Below are 20,863 nucleotides of genomic sequence, written 5' to 3' on the forward strand. Positions count from 1 at the left end.
ACATAGATTGCTATCAAGGCTAACTCCCTAGCAGTGGATGCAAAAGTATTGTAAATATTTTAAAAAATTGTCATTTTGAAATGACTCAAACTGCAAGTCAGTTCTGTGTATAGAAAAGGAACTATGCATTTTTGGTTTGCTTGTTGCATAAGCAATTACTCAAATTTCTTCAATCCCTGTTACAAGATATTGATTGACAGGAGTGATATAGACATAGGCATCCAAGATGCTTTCCAATCTGGGCAACTCTAAACCAGCCTGCAGATGAAGTTACATGCATAAAAGCACACAAGCAGCGGAGTTGATTTAAATGCCTTCTTCTGGGTAACTCTTGAAACAGGATGCCATTTGTTTTAAGCTTCACTTTTGATTGACTTTTCACTTTGTCTAGGCTCATAAATTACAATTATAATTAACACATGGCTCTTTGTGCTGCTCTATGCCAATTCTGGAACACTATTTTGACAAATAATTGTAGGTAAGCCAGTAAAATTAACAGACTATTACTGTTAAGGCAGAAGGATAATTGTCAACTGGACTTAACACCACTTTGACACTAAGGGAAGAGTTTTCCCATAAATGTAGTAAGGAGTGTATCAAAATGCTTGGTATAAATAAATGACATAATGTAAGGCTGTCTGCTATCTATTGGCAATCACTAGTGTAATAGCTTAGCTTAATTGGTGACCTATTTTTCTGAGTTTCCATTGTGATGATACAAACCAGTGGTCTTTGTTTAAAGATACATATGGTACATTTTTTCTATGTGTGCAGTGCATTTTTTTTTCTGTGGACATGCTAGTGCTTTTTTGGCATGAAGAGCAGAGACTGTTCTGACACAAGTTATCTTTATATCATGACCAAATAAGATATCACTGATGCCTTCAATGCGTAAAATGTCCTCATGTTGGAATACTGTCCAGTAGTAATCATACACCCGCAGATTGTTGATAGCATAATTGTTGAAATATAAGCTTAATAGGGGCCCACCCTTCTGTCCCCTGAACAGAAGCAAGGAGTGGGCAAATCTGTGGAGGATGCCAGGCTTGATATAGAAGCTTTCCTTTAGGGCTTAGCATGGTTTGTACACAGAGGGTTTTGGCAGTATGGTACATTCAGAACAATGGGAATAACATGACATGACACAAGCCACTGAGTAGGCAGTATCATTCAGTTGCTGAGTTTAAAGAGTCAAAACTGGGAAAGCAAGATTCTGGAAGCCTAAGAAGGAAATATGTACAGCATTAAGCTCTTTATACTTCCTGAAGTGTAAGTAAAAACTGTGCTACAGCTTTTGCTTTGAAGCTAGTCATGCAAACACTTCATTGTTTCATTTGATCTAGATTGTTGGAGCCCAACTTCTTAACCTAAACTTACAAAGACTTCAAAACAGATGATTTTCCTTGAAAGGATTAACATGTGAGACAGTAGAAGGTGGAATTGAGCAAGAAAAGGAAAATGCTGAATTTTTCTCCTGAACATTTTTTCCCCCTAAAATGCTCTTAAAGCTAAAGAAAGATGGAGGGGATGTATTTAACTCCTCGTCAATTAAGATGAACCCAGGGGGAAAAAAAAAATCACACCCCTCTTCTTTAGTTGCCTGTAACCATACCCTTATCAGAGTAGGGTCTTCAAAAATTCAGGAATAACAATACAAAATGAACAAGAATATGTAATTTGATCTGTTGTAGAGTGAGGAGCACACCGCAGAATGTCTAAAGGAAAGTTTTTTAAAAGCAGAATAAGAGGTCATGCCATCTGAAGAATAACTGATTGAAAAAAGAGGAGTGAATCACTCATAGAGGCTTAAGCATGCATTGTCCTACTATTAGGATTTCTGGATTTGTTCCATCTAGGCTGTGATCGTGTAATGAATGTGCACGTTGTTTTCAACTAGGCACAGTAAGTTCAATTTTTTCAGAAAGCCTCCGAAACACTGCACTCATTTCTGCCTAGAAAACTTTGGACAAACAGGAAAATACTCTTTGAAAGTCCAGTATGATGTCAATGTTAATGATAGTGATAGAAAACCTGAAATTAGGGTGTGCCTGTCCATGTCCATTTATGTGCTTGCATAGTTCCTGATGGAGACAACAAGCATTTCTGAAAACCCGGATAGCAGAGGCAATGGGTTGACTTGTCTGAGATTCAGTGGAGTGGCTCAGCCACCATTAATTGTACAATAATGTAGAATTATGAGTGCCTAAGTGTAAACAGAAAAACCAACACTTTTGTTAGGGTGAAGTTAGTCAACAGATGGCATATAGACCACCAATAGTTTATAAAACATCAGCTGTCTGGTATAATTTCTACACATAAGTGTCCTTGACATTGATAAGTCAGTACATGCCACGTAGCAGAACTAGGAGCTGAATTTTTATAGATATCACATCATTAAAATGGTGAGAATTTTAAAAAAATCTTTGGTTATAAATAAAATCAGGACAGTTAGTATTTTTGGTAAGCGATATGCAAAAACACACAAGTTGGTCTGTAGGCTATTAAAAAGCTGCTTGATTCTTTGCTTAAGATTTGACAGTCATGACCACAGATGTAGTAAAACTTAAGTTGTAATTGCCACCAAACACTGCCTCTTTACAGTTTTTGACCTAAGTATACTAAATCTCCCCTTTCAGGTCCTAAGAGTATCTGTGAAATGTTATGTCCTGGTGTGTGCTGGAAGTGCTGGTCTAAGATTAAAAGGAAATGTAAGAATCATAGAATTATAGAATGGTTTGAGTTGGAAGTGGACCTTGAATATCATCTAGTTCCAACCTCTCTGCCAAAAGCAGAAACATTATCCACTAGACCAAGTTGTTCAGAGCTTCATCCCCTAAACACTTTCAGGGATGGGGTATACACAACTTTGCTGGACAACCTGTCCCACTGCCTCACCACCCTCACTGTAAAGAATTTCTTCCTAATATCTAATCTAAACCTATTCTTGGTGAAGTTTGAAACCATTCCCCTTTGTCCTGTCAGTACATGCTCCTGTAAGCAGTCTCTCTCCATCATTCTTGTGGGCTCCCTTTAGGTACTGGAAGGCCACAATTAGTCACCTTGAAGCCTTCTCCTTTCCAGGCTAACAAGCACAATTCCCTCAGCCTGTCCTCATAGGAAAGGTGCTCCATCCCTCTAATCATCTTGGTAGCTCTATTCTGGAGTTGCTCCAGTAGGTCCATGTCTTTCCTGTGCTGAGGACTCCAGAGCTGGATGCAGCACTCCAGGTGGGGTCTCACCAGAGCAGAGTAGAGGGGCAGAATCCCCTCCCTCGACCTGCTGCCCACACTGCTTTGGATGCAACCCAGGATACAATTTTGGCTTTCTGGGCTGCAAGTGCACATTGCTGGCTCATGTCCAGCCTCTCATCCACCAGCACCCCTAAGTCCTTCCTGGCAGGGCTGCTCTCGATCTGTTCATCCCCCAGCCTGTATTGATACCAACCAGCAGCACCTTGCACTTGGTCTTCTTAAACCTCATGAGACTGCCATGGGCCCAATTCTCAAGCTTGTATGTGGGAGGTCTTACCAGGAGAAGTATGGGGAAAATATTTTCAATTAGACTGGCAATATTTTAGATAGGTGACAGGTAGGTCATCTGCAATCAGATACTAAAAAAAAATTAGTTTTGCAGAAAAGTAGAAGAAACAATGAAGAGGTAAGGTTCCAAAAGCTGCCAGAACTCATACAATGAAACAAGAACTTGATTTTATAGCATAAGGAAGTGGAGCACATAGGCTTAAAACTTTTCAAAAAGACATGGATGCTTCCGTGGAAAAGAGGGAAATAATAATGGTAAATGCCTCAGTGCTAGTCTGCAGATAAAAGAGATGCATAGAGTGCTTGAAGAATAATTTGAAATTGACAAATGTTGCTATAAAACAAGCACCATTTAGATCAGAAACCAGATAGCAACTCCGAGGTGGTACATGTTATTAACTTTGATTGCTTTCCTTAACTGCTGCAAACTTGAAAGAAGCCTTGTCATCTTAAAAACACAGTAGCACCTGGTATGGTCTCCTCTACTACTTACCATAAGTGCTTATACTGTGTTTTATAGATAGGAGTTCCCCAAAAGCCCGCTGCAGGAAAATAACATTTGTAAGAAGCAGTTCTTACAGGCTGGCTAGACTGAAGTCCATATGCATTTTCCCCTAAAGTGTTTTCCACGTGAAAGTCTTGTCCCCACACTATCTTTTACATTCTGTGTTTCTGTTAGTTATATGAATAGTGAAGCTTATGAACAACTACAAGAAGAGAACTCCATTGCAAAGATCTACTTGTTGGGTGAGTTTTGTAATTGGTTTGCATTTTTTGGGTTTGTTTTTTTTGGTTGCTTTTTTCATAATTGAATTCTCTCTTAGTTCTAAGCAAAGAGACAACTTAGATTGGTGGCCCCAGGTCAGTATCATCTCCTCTCTCCCAGTTTGTTCAAAATGATGAGTTTCTAGTTTACTTCTCCTGAAAGCTTGTAAATATCAGTGATTTTTAAATCAAGCTTGCCCTGCTTTCTTTCATCGCTTGTAGAAATGCGGGAATCTTGGATTTTTTTGTTTTCTTGATTAAGTGGGCAGCAAACACTGCAGGAAAAGAACTCAAGCAGTATCAAGTCCAGAAATTCCGTTAGGGATGAAACATGAAGTGACGTGTGACACTTCTCAGCCTGGATACAGAAGGCTAGGCACTGGGCAAGCTTCTTCCCTCACATGACACCTCTTTGACAGGAACAAAAGTTTTTGTGCATTGGCATACTGATTTTAGAGTGACCATTCAACCAGAGCAAGACACTACACAAAAAAAAATAAAGGACATTTAAATGAAACAACACTTCTCTTTGGGCATTTATTTTACTGGGGTTTAAATATTTTGAACAATTTGCTTACAGAAAATTAAATGCTTTTATACATATATATATATATATGTACATCTTTTCTTTGAGAAAGCACACAGGATCACCCTTGAGGAGAAAAGACAACGCAGAAAGAATCGTGCCTTGCAGAATATACCATCTAAGGAGTCTTTCTGCTGTGCCTTTTGCAACCGGACATGCCTATCTCATATTGGCCTTTTTAGCCACCAACGCGCTTGCAACAAATGTGGGTAGAGCCCTTCCCAAATCTTCATTCGTGAAGCCTAGCCATGATGATGATGATGTACATCTTTTATATACATATACATATATATCTTTTATATATATATATATATAAAAGAAGTACAGAAATTAAACATTATTGGGTTTTAAAACTCCTAGTATACAATTTAAATAAACCCTAATTTGAACCTTGGCCTTAACCCTATTGGTATTTTGCATGTCACAGCACCCCTAAAGTAACTTTTACATGATGAATATTTTTACCTTTCTTCCATTTACCATTCCAGTTGGTACAAAAACACTTGCAGGCTGACAAAAAACAAGACAAGCAAAGTAGAAGTTAGGATGGAGAACAGAGCTATTGCCTTAATGACAGGCTTCCAAAGTAGCCAAATTCACACAACTTTTCAATGTGCAGTGCTCTCCACATAGACAATTCATACCAAGTTTGTTTGTTTGTTTTAGTTTTCAAGCCTAAAATGATCAAGAAGAACCACACTAAGAAACTTAACTTCCTAATGTCAAAATGTTAACTGTGGTATTTGATATCTAAGGTGGATAACTGTGAATTAAATCCTTGCTTTATTAGAGTCATAATGTCATTTTCCTATCTTTGTCTCTTTTAAGTTACGCTTCAGTAAATATTGCATCCCGAACATTAGTGTGAACACCATGTATTGCCATAATCCTTATGAATGCTGCAAAGGGTATGCCCATATTTGGCTCTTGGAAGATTTTCTGTAAGGGCCACCTTTGTTGCTGATGAAGAGCTCAAATTACAACTAGATGATCTCAATCACTTTCACAGTGATGAAAGGCTCCAGTAGTAGTGTACATGGCTCAGGGCATCCATGTGTTAGAAAAAAACCCAAATCCAGTGCCTCTTGCAATTCAGCAAATGGAGGGGACAGAGGAAGGGACAAACTTGAGTCATATGGCCTTCAAAATTGTTCAAATGAATCTTGACTCTTTGGCACCCACTTAAAATTTGTACAGTATGCTGGATGAGCAACTAGTTGGAAACAGATAGTGCTTTATTTTCAATAACTGATGAACAGCTTTCTAAAGCTTTTTCCAGTGCTGCACAGCATATGAAAGTCTTATTTCAAATTCAGAAAACAAGTAATCTCAACCACTCCTTGCTCTCCAGCCACTGAAAGCTTAAATTATGGAGATTCCTATTTTTTTCTTTACTCTTTATATTAACTTTTCCAATGCATTTATCAAATTTTCTTACATTCTTATGCAGGTTTTTTTTTTTTGGTGCAGATATACAGTATTCTATTCCTACTCCCAGGTCAACTCACTGCTTGCTAGGGAACAGCAGCATTTGTCCCATTCGTGTTTTTTGCTAAGTGGATGGTGCTAGGCCAGCTAGAAAGGAATTCACATTGCAACCATTTCTGCCAGTGGGATGCTAATTTGGAACTCTTTCCTGTGCCTGCTGCCTGAAAGAAAAACATTAAAAAAATAAAAAAAATCTTTTCAGTCAAACTAATCTCTTCCCTGTAAGAGAAATTAGGGCAGACGTAATTGCACAAAAGCTTTTTCATCAAGCTGTACAACTTCAGATAAATACAAACCTTGGGAACCTTGCAGATGACTTCCTTATCATCTGACTATGATAGACTAACAGAACCCTAAGGGTTCCCTTAGGACCTGAGGCAGCGGCATGAAGCTGTGTCAGGGGAGGTTTAGGTTGGATATCAGGTGACGTTTCTTCACCTGGTGGTGGTTGGGCACTGGAACAGGCTCCCCAGGAAAGTGGTCACAGCACCAATTCTGAAGAGTTCAAGGAGCTCTCAGGCACATGATGTGATTCTTGGGGTGGTCCTGTGCAGGGCCAGGATGATCCCTTCCTACTCAGGGTGTTCTAGGAATATCTCGAACTTACCTTTGCTTTTAACACTTATCAGAGGTTCAAGAGTTTAATACCTGAAGCTGAACTTCTCAGTTTCAAGTGTGTTAATAATTTACTATTTACCACAAGCATTTGAGACGGGCTACTCAGCTTCATCAATTTGTGCAATTGCTAAGATTCCTGCTTTGCCAGCTCTCTTCAGCCTTACCTGGATGAAAACTTATACTGGCAGCTTAACATGAGGTGCAAGACGATGGTGGGACGCATCTTAACCAACATCCAACTGTGCTCTTAGTCATGAGCTGTTTGCTTATTTTATGTTAATTGAACCGGCCCACAGCACAGAACATTTTGAAGTGCCCCGGTGATCACTGAGGAAAAAATATCCACAACGCAGACAGCACTGTAAAGAAACCTTTTTGAAGAATTTGCGTGCCCCTTTTTCCCTTTCCCTTGGAGCGGTTAGCCAGGCTCCTTCTGAGCTCCGAGCAGGAGAGCTCTTCCTGAGCACGACCCCTCGGAGGCGGGGGGCCCTCGCACCGAGCCTCCCGAGGAGTGACAGCCAGGAACATGGGGCGCTTCCCACGCTCCCGCCGCGCCTTGGGCCCGACGGACCGGGTTCTTTTAGGACCTCCAGCCCAACCGCCGCATACCGGCGAGCTGGCAAGAGGGCGAAAGCCAGTCGGAAGCAGCTAAAAAAAAAAAAAATAAGAAGAAAAAAGAGAAAAAAGAGAGAGAGAAAAACAATCAAAGCCCGAACAACAAACACACGGCTCCCGGCCCGCGCTCGCTCCGGGAGCCGTCGGGCACTGGCCGCGGGGATCCCCTTGCCCGCCCCGCCGGACGGGCACCCCCCCCACCGCCGCGTCCCCGCCGATCGGGGGCGAGCTCGGCGGCAGCGCCGCCGACCTGCACCGCCCGGCCCCGCCCCATCCCGACCGGTGCCGGACGCAGCCGGAGACTCCCGAGCTCCCCCCCGGCTCCACCGCCCTTGTTCCTCGGGCGGGGACTCGCTTCCTTTCCCGACTCCCCTTTCCCACCCTCCTCCTCCTCCTAGTCAAGATGGAGGACGGCGGTTGCTGCGGCCACCGGCAGTACGGCGGCTAGAGCAGCTGCTGCTCCTCCGGATCGCTCCTCGCTCCCTCAAAAAAAAAAAAAAAACAGAAAAAAGAAAAAAAGGAAAAGAACAAAAAGGCTGGAAACGTTCCTTCTTTCTCCGCCCACCGGCTGCTGGCTGCGCGGACCGCTGGCCCTTCCCATGCCGTCGTCGTTGTCGTCGCCCTCCTCCTCCTACTCCTCCTCCTCCTCCTCCTCCTGCGATTGTCTGCGTTCCGGCTGCCGCCCGCCCGCCCGCCCGGACTCCCTGCATGCACACGCCGCCTCCTAGGTGGCTGCGGGGGGTGGGCGCTCCTGGAGCTGCCATTCCGCACATACCTTCATGTCCCTACGCTCGCTGCGGCCGCCCGCCGCCGCCCTGCATCGCTCGCCCGCTCCGGCTGCCGCCCTGACGGCCGCTCCCGCCCGGAGGTGAAGCCGGGACCCGCGGAGGGGGCGGTGGGGTCAGCGCCCGGAGGAGCCACCGCCGCCGGCACACGCAGCAGCAGCAGCAGGAGCAGCCATGAGCAGCGCCGCTACCGCCACCTCCGCCGCCACCACGGCCGGCAGCGGCGCGGGGGAAGGGGCCGAGGAGGCGGCCAAGGACTCGGCGGACATCGCGGCGTTCTTCCGATCCGGTGAGTGCGGTCCCATCCCGGGGGAGCGGAAAGGCAGGGCCAGCGGCGAGACCGCGGCTGGAGGTAGCGGCGAAAGGTGGCCCTGGGCAAGCGACGTCTTCCCCGCGGACCCGGGAGGGCAGCCGGCTTTGTCAGGTGGCCTCGGGGAAGGCTCGCCCGCCCCTCGCTGACGGGGCCGCCTCGGCATTGCCCGTCCGTGCGGGGCGCCGCCGCCGCCGCGCTTCCTCGGGGCGGCGGCGGCGAAGAGAGCCGAGCCTCCCTCATCCCGTGCCGGGGACAGCGGGGCTTAGGCTCAGGCACAGCAACTCGCGGGCGGGACGCACCCTCGCCGGGAGAACCGAAGCGTGAAAACGGGCGCGGCGGCGGCCCGGCCCGGCCCGGCCGGGAGGGTGCGGGGCTGATGTTGCCCCGGGGCGGTGTCGCCGTTGACAGGTGCGACTCTGCCGGCTCGATAGCGGGCGCGTTACCGGGGCCGGGCGGCACCACACAGCGTCAGGCGGACCCGAGCCCCCCGAAAATGTCCCACCAGGGGTTGCGGGCGGAGGACCCCCTCGGGTCCGGCAGCCCAGGGTCTCGAGAGGGCGGAAAGGGTGAGCGGGGCTGCGGGGCGCGGGCTGCGCCGGCCGGGCCGCCCGGGGAGGCAGGTGGGGATGACACCGCTATAAAAGGCAGCGCTCCGCCGGTGCCGTGCTGCTGGGTGGCGGCCCAGGGCAGGAATGGGAGAGGGCAGCGTGGAGAGCAGATGTTACAGCGAGAAGGGAAAGAGGCAGACAAAAAGCGAAGCCCACTTTAAGAGGTGTCCCTGCCTTGGCTGAGGCGGGGCAGCAGCGGCTCTCGGGCGCTGCCGGGCTGGGAAGCCGGGCTCGGTGCGGAGGATCGGGAGGGGAAGGGGGGTGGGGGAGCCTGTTGACAGGCTGCCGGGATAAAAAAAAAAAAATGGAGGCCGCCTTTTCCCTCAGTGTTTACTCTCGGCACACAACCGGGCGGGCAGGGCGGCTGCCCCCGCCGCCCAGACGGTGTCCCCGGGGCATAGCGGCGGGGACGGAGGGCAAGGCTGGACTGCCCGGGCCAGACGAAGCGCCATCGGGGACGGAGCCCTGCCGGTAGCCTGGGCGGCGGTGGCGGCAGCAGAGCCTCCCTCCGGTGCCGGCTGCCCTCCCCCGAGCGGCGGCAGCTCCTCCTCTCTCTCCGCTTCGCTCCGCCGGCGGCTCCGCGGCCCCCCGGGCACCCCCGGCCACCGCTCCCGGGCGGGGCGGCAGGGCTGGGCATTTGCTCCGTTGGGATGCCTAAAAAGGAGCGGCGAACAAGGAAAATGCAGACTCACCGCTGGAAAGATGAGGGCGATGGCCGATTTAGTGTCTGAAAAATAATAATGATGGCAGTAGTAATAATAGTAGTAAAAGCAGTGTTCATTGGGTTTCTAAGGGAAGTCCGTGAGGGAAGTGGGAAACGGCGTAATCAGTGCTGCTCGCGGTCGGTGCATGCTTTGCGGTGTGTTTGATTTAATGAGAGCGAAGGAGGAGGTGTGATTTGCAGCAGACATCCCTGAAAGAGCGCTCGGAGCTGCGTTTCTGTGGACAGAGAGTCCGAACAGGGGGCTGTGTCCCCTCTGGAGGGCTTGATGCTCCCAAGGCAACCTGTTTCACGTGACAGCAATGAGTGTGAAGCTCCCTGTCGAGTCAAGATGCTGGCCTTGGTGGATTTCTTCTTGGAAGAAGGACTGAGCTTTATTGTTCTCAGGAAAAAATCCCATTGAAAGCAAAATGACAGATTACAGTAGACTTGAACACAGTAGTTACAAATGGGTACTTGTGTAGTAATCTTGCAGTTTTGGAAGACCCTGCCAGCTATATTAATAGTCAACTTCCACATTTGTGTTTCAGTATAGAGGGATGACACAGAGTTGATAAACTCATAAGTGGTGTAGTGATGACTTCTGATGCTGAGAATTTTTGATAACGGGGAAGTTACACTGAGCTTAGTCTTGCAGCAACCGAAAATCTTAAAGTAGTAGAAGGACATGTCAAATGCTTATCGAAAAACTCTTAGAGCGTATTTAACAACTGGCATTCTCATTTCTGTATTTACTTGTGGAGGTTATCTGGTTCAGCCTGGGCTGTGACATATGCTGGAAAATGTTCCGACATCTATTGTGGCTGTTTGGTATTGGGAAGAGTTCTTTGAATTCTGCCTCTGTACATGATACACTCTTTTATAAGGAAAGGGTCTGTTAAGAGATCTCCAGTGCTCCTCTTTGTTTGAACAGGAGGCACTTTTTTTTTCAGTGAAATGCAGTGGGCTTCGTGATCAATGAACAAGGAAAAAACTTTGTTTGGTGTATAGGAGCAGACAAAATATTTTTCTCTCTACAGAATTTAGAATGACAAATGCTTCCTTTTTCCTGTCGCTTGCAGAGAATATCATCAAAGCTGTATCTGTTACTTAAAAGAGAAAAAGAGTAAAAATGTTCCAATGTTTTCCAGAAGGAAAAAAACCTCAACCAAACCCAACAACAAAAAACCTGCCTAAACAATAAGTTCTAATTCTAGGTTAGTTAAATTGGTCAGTTGAGCTGCCAAGTGGGGTTATTGGCTTTCCTCCTGTCCTCTTGTAAGACTAAACCTGAAGTAGAATTAAAGTAGCCTGGAGAATGGAGTTCCGTTATTTGGAAAATGTTTTGTTAGGATATTGAACAGCAGCTAGGTTTACATCACTTGAAATGTGTGCATTTCCAGTTTTCACTTTGGTTATGTAAATGTAAACTCACTCTTGAGTTGTTGTGGAAATAAGTTGCAATTGAAATGTGAAGAAAGCAGCTGAACTAGAAGTGAGGTAGTAGTATGAACACATAAAGATTGTATGTCTTGAATATAAATGAGGAATTCCTTTATTGGAATGGGAAGATATTGAGACAGCTTACTTTCTGTTACCTATTTGGTATCTAAATCTCATTATTTGAAGTTGAAAAGACAAAATCACCTTGTTAGATCTGTCACTTTCTTCATGGCAGGATTAAGAGTAAAACTGCTAAGAAGCAGAGTTTAGTGCCAGGCAAAGTGATTACACTTTGACAGAGAAAACACAGTAGTTGTAGGAAGTACCTTTCTGTCCTATATGTAAATTTGAAATTAGAGATGACCGTGTAAGACAGAAGGGATATGTTTTGAGCTGTAAATGTATAGAAAAGCATCTCTTTTTTTCTTATTAGAAGTGCACTGGTGTAACTTGAAAGGACTAGTAAAATATCTGAGAATTACGAAAAAAAGACTACTACTGTATGGAAACCCAGTGGTGCAGAGTGTAAATGGCTGGATATAGAGGGATGTTAATACATATGTTAAGTAAACAAGATCTATGCTTTATGAAAAGGTATTAAGATAAAACTTTTCAAAATGTATTCTATGTATTTGAAAGGTCTGAAAACATCTAACATGAGCGAAGTTGAATTTGACAGAGTGCCATCAAGTCACGGCTTACAGGGCAGGAGCTATACAGAGGTTTTTTTTGGTGGTTGTTGCTTTAGTCTTCATCTTTGCAGCTTTCAGTCCTCAATACTTTGGGAAGGAGACTCAACTGATATCTTTATGATGCAAGAATGAGGGCTGTCTCTTAAGTTTAAATCATGCTACTATAACAGTGTCTTCCAAACCAAAGAATTTTTGCTAGTTGAAGTTACTGAATTTTGGTTTTAGGCATAAAGAATAAAACTTTTTTCATCTAAAAAAAATACATTGATTTGAACATTTAGTAATTAAACTGATCCTTCTGGGATGATGGAGAAATCTGTGAATACAAAAGGATGCAGAGAGAAAAGCTTGTAAGCACTTTAGTCAGCTCCTGGCTAGACACTATAGCAAGTGGCTTTATAAATGAGTCTGATAAGTTGTCGTGGAAAAAAACCAACCCAGGTTATCAAGTGATAACTCTTCACGGTTTTGAGATGAAAGTGAATGTAGTTATTTCCCATAAGATATATTTTGTATGAGTGGCTTCTGCAAACTGTGGAGTAGCTTCATTCGTGTATGGACAAAGGATACAGTTTTCAAAGCCATTGAGATTTGTGTTGTCACCACCAGTTTATGCGAACACTTGCCACATTCCTAGAAGGAACATAATATACCTACTGAGCAATGGGCAGGAACCCTTTGGAGGGTATTTGAAAAAAAAAGGAAAAATAAGAGGCCCCAAAAGATTCTTCACTAGGGTAAAAAACTGCCCAAGCTTTGCCAGGTCAAATCTGAATATTACTGTTTATCATAATTCATCCCTTGATCTGGGAAAATAAAAAAGTGGAGTATTTTCCATCTAAAATCTAATCTACAGAGGTGGCAGCAGTGTTTTCTTAGGAAGAGGAGTAAGTCTGCAAGATGAACCTGGGTCTGGAGGAGATAGGTGTCCCAAGTAGAGAATTCAGTGTGCCATCTCTCCAGAGGTGTAGTCAGATAACACGCTGGTAGCCAGAATAGCTTTGAATAGCGCCTGGTTCTAATATTGTACACTTAGTGTAACCTCCTTCTCTACGTTTTTCTTAATGTAAGCTTAATGATAAGAGAATTTAAAACTTTGTTTTGAGATACATTTGTATAGGTACCAAAATGTCCGTGTGAGTATTTTAGGAAAATGGGGTGCTGAGATTTGTTGTGATTATGGACATTAGAAGACTTCTTCAAGTACTAGTGACTTGAGACTTGAATCACTCTGGGTTCAACCAAGTCTGCCTATAGCAGCCTAGGCTGATAATTGCTTGAGTAGTTGAGACCTTATAGGAAGTATTAATGAGTGTTGTGAAAAGATGATTGATTTTCTTTTTTTTTTTCTCTTAAATAATGATCTTGTGGTTTGCTTAGTTTTCATGAACATCACTTAACAAATGATACCATAAAGATAAAAAACAACAGATCTATTTAAAAATGTGTTGTTTCAAGTTTACATGTTTTATTTCTTCCTAATTATATTGCTTTGTAAATGGTTGCCTAGCTTGCTTTACATTAGTGTCCTGTGTGATAGTGGCTGGGATAGTTCACTGCCTGTAGTAGACAACATTAAAAATGCTACCATAGTAGAGAAAGTCTCCTATAAAGAGGGAAAGAAGAGAGGGTTGGGAAAGATTACATGGAAAAGAAAAAGAAAGCATATTATTGAAAGGGCAGCAAGTTTTTTCATGAATACTACTAATAAAAAACACACTAGCTTTTAGATCATGGGCGAAGTAGCTTTCATATTAGACACCAAATGTGAAAAACAAGCCCAGTTTCCAGCTTAAATCCATGAAGCAGAACACACGATCCATAAATTTAAGATAGTGCCTTTCTAAGAACATTTATCCATCTCCTGCTGAAGTGTATTAGCTAATTTACAGAGAAGGTAGTCAGACCTGCGGTTGTTGCTTACTTGGTGTGACAGAGTAGCTACAGAGTACTGACAAGTGTCTTAACAAAAACAATCTAGTAGTGAAGCCAAAAGTGAAGTTTTGGCAGGCAGCACTGGTGGTACCCCATATGATAGCTCCATGCTGTCCTCTGAAAGTATTGGTTCTTGTCCCTGTGGCTGTCAGGAACTGAGGGGTGTTAGGGAGTTTTAAGAAGTGGCGAGCATGCAGAGTTTTTAAAGTATGAAACAACTTGTCCATTCTTTCATGCTGCTTAGAGTGATGACAGTATTTGTATTAAAAAAAGTAAACACCACAAAAAATTTACAATGTTGTGTCAGCTTTTCAAGAATCTGTTAGTTTGTCCTTTGAGTTGCTTGAGGAAGTGAGAAGATTGCAGCAGTGTTGCTGTCATTAGTGCCGATTGACCTGGGATGAAGAAGAAATGGGTCCTACTGTGAAGTTTTGATCCAATTCCGGAGGTATCCATTTTAATAAGATGGTTAAAGTGATGTGGGGGGGTGTATGTATGTACATGATGTTTTGAAAAACACCATAAAAAAAGTCACAACTTGATAATTGCTGACGTGCATCTGCAAAAATAACTGCAAAAACAATGAAGTTACAATGGGGAAGTTACTCTGGGAATAACGTTGTTGGATGGATGTTCCCTGGAACAATGAAGTATAGGATAGAGAGCTTCAGTGTGAAATGCAGCAGCTGTTGTGTAACTTGTCTTAGTGTGAAATAGCCAGACTTTTCTGGGGATAACTAAGGATAGAGGAAGTTAGAAGTTAGGGAGTGTTTGAAACAATTGGAGGCAGAAGTCCTGAATATTTCTACGAGGGGACAGCTATCCATGATAGCTGACAGTTGATAAACTATACATTTGAAGTGGAAGGTAAATGGGAGTTAGAGTAGAGAGCCAAGTTCATTCTTGGAAAGAGTACGGTTTAGCTGTTATGAAATGCAGATGTGCTCAGAAAGAAGCTGACAGAAGTAAGACTAGATTTGGTGCAGCTGAGGCTTTCATTGATTGCGGAGCTCAGTCACTATGTAGACAAGATGGGTAGTAAATATTTTTTAAAGAAGTGGTTTCTCCCCAGTTAAGCATGTCCCACAGCTCTTAAGTTTCTGTCCCACAGAAACAAGTATAAATTTAAACCTGAAATATCATGTGACTTCCAAAAGCTTTTGCATGTAAAATGACTGTCTAGGTAAATAAAACCTGAAGAAAGGCTGGAAAGACTTCCCTTACCCCAGTATAAAGAGAAAATATTAGTTTTTCTCTTCTCTTGTCAACAAATAGATGTGCTTAGATGCAGACTCTTAGGTCAATTTATTAATAGGGTGAAACTGCAGAGTGATTTTTGGTCTGCAGCTTGAAGGAGGTGAGATCACTGAAATAGCTGTTCATGGTCAGCAAAAGTTAAAATAGTAAAGACGTGTTGAAGCTTTGGAAATGCAGTGGTGGCTGAAGGGTATTTGTCTGAAAATGGGTGATGATTTTAAAGAGAACAAAGAAAAATTTTTCTGCTTGATGAGAACTAAGTTTAATCTTAACAAAAAGGCTACTAGGTAAAAAAAACAAACAGAACAAAACACAAAGGTCATAGCAGGCAATTTGAATCTAAGGAGTAAAATGGTTACATCTATTTGATTGTTCTTGTAAAGAAATTGACTTGTTTTGGAGAGGGATCTTTGTTTAACTTAAGATTTTTCTTGATGCGGTGAAAGCAAAAAGTAGACTACTGGTGAAGTAATACTGATGATCTGCAAAGCTGAGTCATATTCTTTCAGGAAGGATACTGCTGTTTTGAGAAAACAGATCACTTATCCAGTAGTGAGTAGGAGGAATTGAAATGACAGGGAACAACTCAAGTGCTTTTAGCAGTAGACACTACGGCACATTAAAGCATCTGATTTTCAGCCTCTAGAGTAGGTGGTTGTATTGATGCACAGAGGAGGGTCATAAATGAGTTGTGTCCACAAAGTTTCATCAAACAGCATGAATGACAAGATTATGCTTTAAAGATATAAAGCCCTTTCCAGTGGCTTTTTTGCCAAATAGCTGCTCTAATTCATCTGAAATAGCCTAATTATCTTTGTGCATTTATTTAAAAAATAGGGTTGTTTTTCAAGGCTGTTGAGTGGAGTCTTCTGAAATCGTTTAGTCAAATTTGTTTCATCTGCTGTGTTACTGCTATGCATAAATGGCAGTACCACTGGTTAATAAAAAACACTGCAAATATGTAACAGGTTTTCCTGCTGAGCAGTGCTGAATTGTGCCTCTTGCTGGTCTTCTGAGTGTGATATTTTGTAATCTGGACCTTACTGAAGAACAGAAATAAGCATTACTGCTTCATAATTATGATTTTTTTTTTCCTTAAGAGGACAAAGGAACCTTTACAGGGGGATGAGAAAATTCCTTTTATTGTCTCTCTAAGATGTTGAGGAGGCAGGTTGTAAAGTACAGGAAGAAAAAGTGTAGGCTTCCAGCATTCAAAATATGTCAGCAGTTTGCTATATTTTATAGTATAATATATGTATAGTACGGCGTGATTGGATAATTCCTACAAATCTTTGTAAGAGTCAGGAAAATGTTATTGGCATGTATAAGAATGAGAACATGAGTCTGAGATTAGGAAGGTTGGTTTTACCAGTGTGCATGGAGATATATGTGTCCGTGTATACACTGTCAAACTAAATATTCCGTGTAGCTTCAAGTACTGAGCAAATACATAGCAAATCTCTTAGTTAAAAAGTTGGAGAAAGTATTCTGGGCAGCAGGCACTGAACAAGGCTATTGTGAGTAATCCCAATGCATTGTAGTCACCTGTGAAACTACACGGAGCTTAATTACTCATGTTTTCTGGTCGTCTTAGTGCATGTATGAGCAGTAATAGACATTCGTGAGGTGTCTGCTGACTGTGTAAACAACCAGTAGTGATTTTTGTGGTTAGATTTGTGCATGACTGCTTAGCAATTAGAGTCTGAGGATCTGGGGTTATAGTGAAGTAAGATTTCCTAAGTACTAAAAGTGAACAGGGAAATATACTGCTGACAGATAGGGCTCACAAGGACATGGTAAATACCTACTTGTTTTTGTCTAGTCTATACCTCACTTATTGCATGAAAGAGTGAATCAAAATCCAAAACTTTCAGGGTTTATACTGAATTCCTGCATTTTTGTGGATAATTTTGTGGAAACCTGCAGCCTTATGAGATACTTTATCAAGGCATTTGGTCAAAGGCTTTTCACTAGCTTTGTGATGGTCACATAGCTGGTTAATAACTTTGAGGTATTGAACAATGAAAAATGTTGTTGCTGAGATTTAGTGAAAACAGAAGTGTTTGAAGTCTTGGGGATTACTTGTTTTCAGAGCCCAAGTAGCTGTTAAATGTTGGGAAGAAATTAAGTGACATTTCTTAAAACTTGGCCTAGATAATAAAGGGAGGATACATCAAGAGTTAGAATAAATGGAGTATTTAAATACTAAATATTACTTGGCTAACCTCCTATGCTACACAGTGGACTTTGCTATACACATTGTGTGGTCTTGGCTGTTGAATATAATTTTCTACCAGCATTAAGGTAGTAAGTTCTTCCAAATTTCAAGTATTTATCGTGCCACCAATTTTTGGACATGTTGAGTTATGCAGCTTTGAGCGCAAAGATGGTGCCATTTTCTGCGATCATAAAAATGCTCCACCCTCTTCCAAAAACTGTAGGCTAAAGTTGAAATGTCTTGGCCTTTTGTAATTCTTCTATTGAATTCCAGATGTCTGCAGTTCAAAGCACAGAAAAAAAAATAGTAAGCCGTCAGCAAATCAAGGTGAATTGGAATATAAATTGACTGGATTGTCCTGTTCTGCGCAAAAGCTGATAGCACATAGTGCGGTGAACATCAGACTTAAGAAGATGTCAAAACCCATCTTTAGAGGCTTCCTTCTGTCTGTTACTATAGAGTAATAAAATAGGATATGATTTATTTTCTAAAGAAACTGAAAGAAACAGCCATTACTGTTTGGTTTTTTTTAATAAAGATTTACTCTTGAAGCTTTTATCCCTATCTTTATTTATTTGCTTTATTGATGTTAGTTAGCAAGTTCATTTTGGTTGCATATTGCACATCAGATTGGCCCTAAAAAGAATGGAACTGGAATAGTTACGGCAGTATCTTATGGTCTTACTTTACAACCCTGAAAGTCACACTTAGTGTACCCCAAGTACTTGTTTTCTGCAGTTAAGAATAGTTGTTAGACTTGAACTTGCCATAGCTTGCAAAGTTCAAAGAAGAAATCAGTGCTGTGCATTGCTTAGTTGACAGGGTATAATGTGAGCCAGGCTCCTGTAAGGACAGCAAAGGCAAGCCAAACTAAAATTTATTAGGACAATGGCACCTTTTCACATGGAAAGATGAGGTCAGCCATAATGGCTTATCTAGTAACTTGTTAGTTGACTGTTGCAGTTTAGGAATGGCATTCTCCAATTTAGTATTCCTGCCAAAACCTCTCCAAATCACTTGCCACTTGCTCACTCCCCCTTCCCCCTACTCTCCCCTGTGGCAAGCTGGAGAGGAGAATTGGAGGCACAAAAGGTAAAAGTCACAGGTTGAGATAAGAACAATTTACTGGAAACAACAATGAGATAAGAAAACGGACAGTGAAGAAATGTTATTGCTCACCCCCTGTGGAAATCCCCGACACTCCCTGACCCTCCCTGACCGTTCCCTCCAACACCACGACCTGGCAGTGAGCCTTTCCACCTGTTCCTGGAAAATAATTTGAGGTGGTATAGAACAACATCAGTGTCCTAGCCATGCTCCCTCTGGCTGGAACCAGGACATTGGCTTGTTAATGCTATATTTTAATAAATAAATAAAAATATACCACCTTCTCCAAATGTAGTGGAAGGCTGCCTTTGGAAGGAAAACTAGGACATGTACTTGACTGAATTTCTTGCCTCGGTGGAAGTTAACAAAACTGAACTTCATTTCTGTCCCCGTTTTGGGAAAATTCTATTGTTTGTCTGTTGAATTATCAAGGCAGGAGAGCCAAGTCAAGCTAGCTTATAGAAGGTGATAAAATATGGTTTGGCTAATGATGATCCTTGTTGAGTTTAGCTGTGACATGCTTTTACCTGTCAGTGCAGAAAGAGCAAAATCTTTTGTAGTACAGGGCAAGGACTGGAGTCAAGTTTGCTTATGCCTAACTCAGAACAAGGGTACAATTCAGCCAACAATAACCACTCAGTGTGTGTGTGTGTGAACTTTTTTTTTAAGCTTGGAATCAGATGCATCCTTCCCTCGCCAAAGGGAAACATTTGAGAAGCTGTGACGCATTTACGCAGATGAAGGAAGGAAATGTCCAAAAGAGTCAAAAGCTAAAAATAGATCAGTTTACTGAGTTGAACTCTGGGTGGGAATTGATGAACTAAATATAAATCTAAATTTGAACCTTTGTGACTTACATAACTGAGTGATGTAACCCTTTCTGGGTTTTGGTGGGTTTTTTTTGCATTAAACTTTATAGTAGACAGCTTCAGATAAAAACTTGTGTCAAGCCTTGTGAGACTGCTTTGCAGTGCTTTAAATAGAGAGCACTGAGAATTGTGATTGTCTCTTGATGATTATTGTTATAGCATAGTTTCACTCCCTGGAAAAGTGGATTGTTGGTTGTGTTGTGTTTTTGTTTGTTTGTTTTGAAGAGCTTCTGTGTGGAAATGGTATCTCCTGTCCTTACTGAATGGAATTTTTAAGCCAGTACCTGTTAAAACCAGTATCTGTGAGGTTAAAAAAAGGAGCATATTTTTTTTTCCCCAACTTCTTCAAAAAGCAGTAAATTTGCCTTTGTCTGATCTGTATGTAAAAAGTAGTGATAACCTGAGCCTTTAAGAATTGCTGTTTGGCTTTGCTTTCTGCAAAAGGGTTTGCTCTCTGCCTTGTCACAAACCAAAGTTTGGAAACTGTCAGCTTTCATTTGTGATAAAGAAAAAACAAGCTTGTTGGAGTGTGTAAAATTTGCGTAATGGAAGGGAATATTGGAAAAACTGTTAATCTGTTAGAATGTTCTAGATTACTGTCTTTAGGTAATGATACTAGTGTCAAGTTTTCTTTCTTTCTTCCTGTCTTTTTTGGGACAACTGGTGGCAACCACCACAATACCGTTAACTAAGAACTGGCCTTTTCCAGTGCGTGATGAAGCTGGGACAGTGCAAGTGAATCCCTGTGGTTTAGCATTTGCTGACTGCTAGTGAAGAAGTGGTTCTTTCATAATGCTGTACCTAATTCTAAAACTTTGCATTGGAGGGGTGAAATACATATACTAATGCATTGACTTTGTCAGGAAAATGTTCCTATAAAAGTAGACGTATATACAAATATAGTCAACGTAATAGAAAATAATGGGTATAATGGGTAGCACTTGAGTAGATTAACTTGAAGCAGTATCTCCTCCCCCATCCAAGAAGGGAGGGTTAGTTTTCTTACTCAATACCTACTCTTTTCTTACTACATCTCTGCTGTAGAATGTTTGCTTGGTAGATGTATAAATAGTTGTGCTCTTGTTTGCTTTTTGTTTTTGTTTGGTTTTCCAAAGGAGCCTGAGAATGTTTTTGCAAGGTTGTACTGAACAAATTTGGAGTCTTTGATTACTAAAAATAGTATTTTTTCCAAGCAGCAATTTATCTGTTAAAGCAATGAACAGTTTGTAGCAAAATATTCTGACTACTTACAGTCATGGGTATATACCAATATGCCAATTTAAACTTTCTGTTTATGACATATATTGTTATATAGCAAAGTGCGA

The 20,863-nt window shown here is 42.3% G+C and overlaps 1 protein-coding gene and 1 long non-coding RNA gene across 3 annotated transcripts in view; one reads left to right on the forward strand and one right to left on the reverse strand.

The window, feature by feature from the left end:
* Positions 1-6,272: 6,272 nt before the first annotated feature.
* Positions 6,273-7,654, reverse strand: LOC113966687. The gene is made up of 2 exons (XR_003533919.1): positions 7,161-7,654; positions 6,273-6,539 (listed from the first exon to the last, which is right to left on the reverse strand). It is a non-coding gene; the product is annotated as an uncharacterized LOC113966687 (long non-coding RNA).
* An 823-nt stretch (positions 7,655-8,477) lies between these two features.
* The window catches only part of TRIO (trio Rho guanine nucleotide exchange factor), a 253,664-nt gene continuing 241,278 nt past the window's right edge, over positions 8,478-20,863 (forward strand). For both annotated transcript variants that reach the window (XM_027681616.1, XM_027681624.1), the window contains exon 1: positions 8,478-8,685. In XM_027681616.1, the coding sequence (XP_027537417.1) occupies positions 8,571-8,685 (115 nt within the window). In that variant the 5' untranslated portion in view covers positions 8,478-8,570. The remainder of the gene's footprint in view (positions 8,686-20,863) is intronic.

The sequence above is a fragment of the Neopelma chrysocephalum genome, unplaced genomic scaffold (assembly GCF_003984885.1).
Source record: "Neopelma chrysocephalum unplaced genomic scaffold, ASM398488v2 Primary Assembly neopelma1_22b, whole genome shotgun sequence".
NCBI lineage: Eukaryota > Metazoa > Chordata > Aves > Passeriformes > Pipridae > Neopelma > Neopelma chrysocephalum.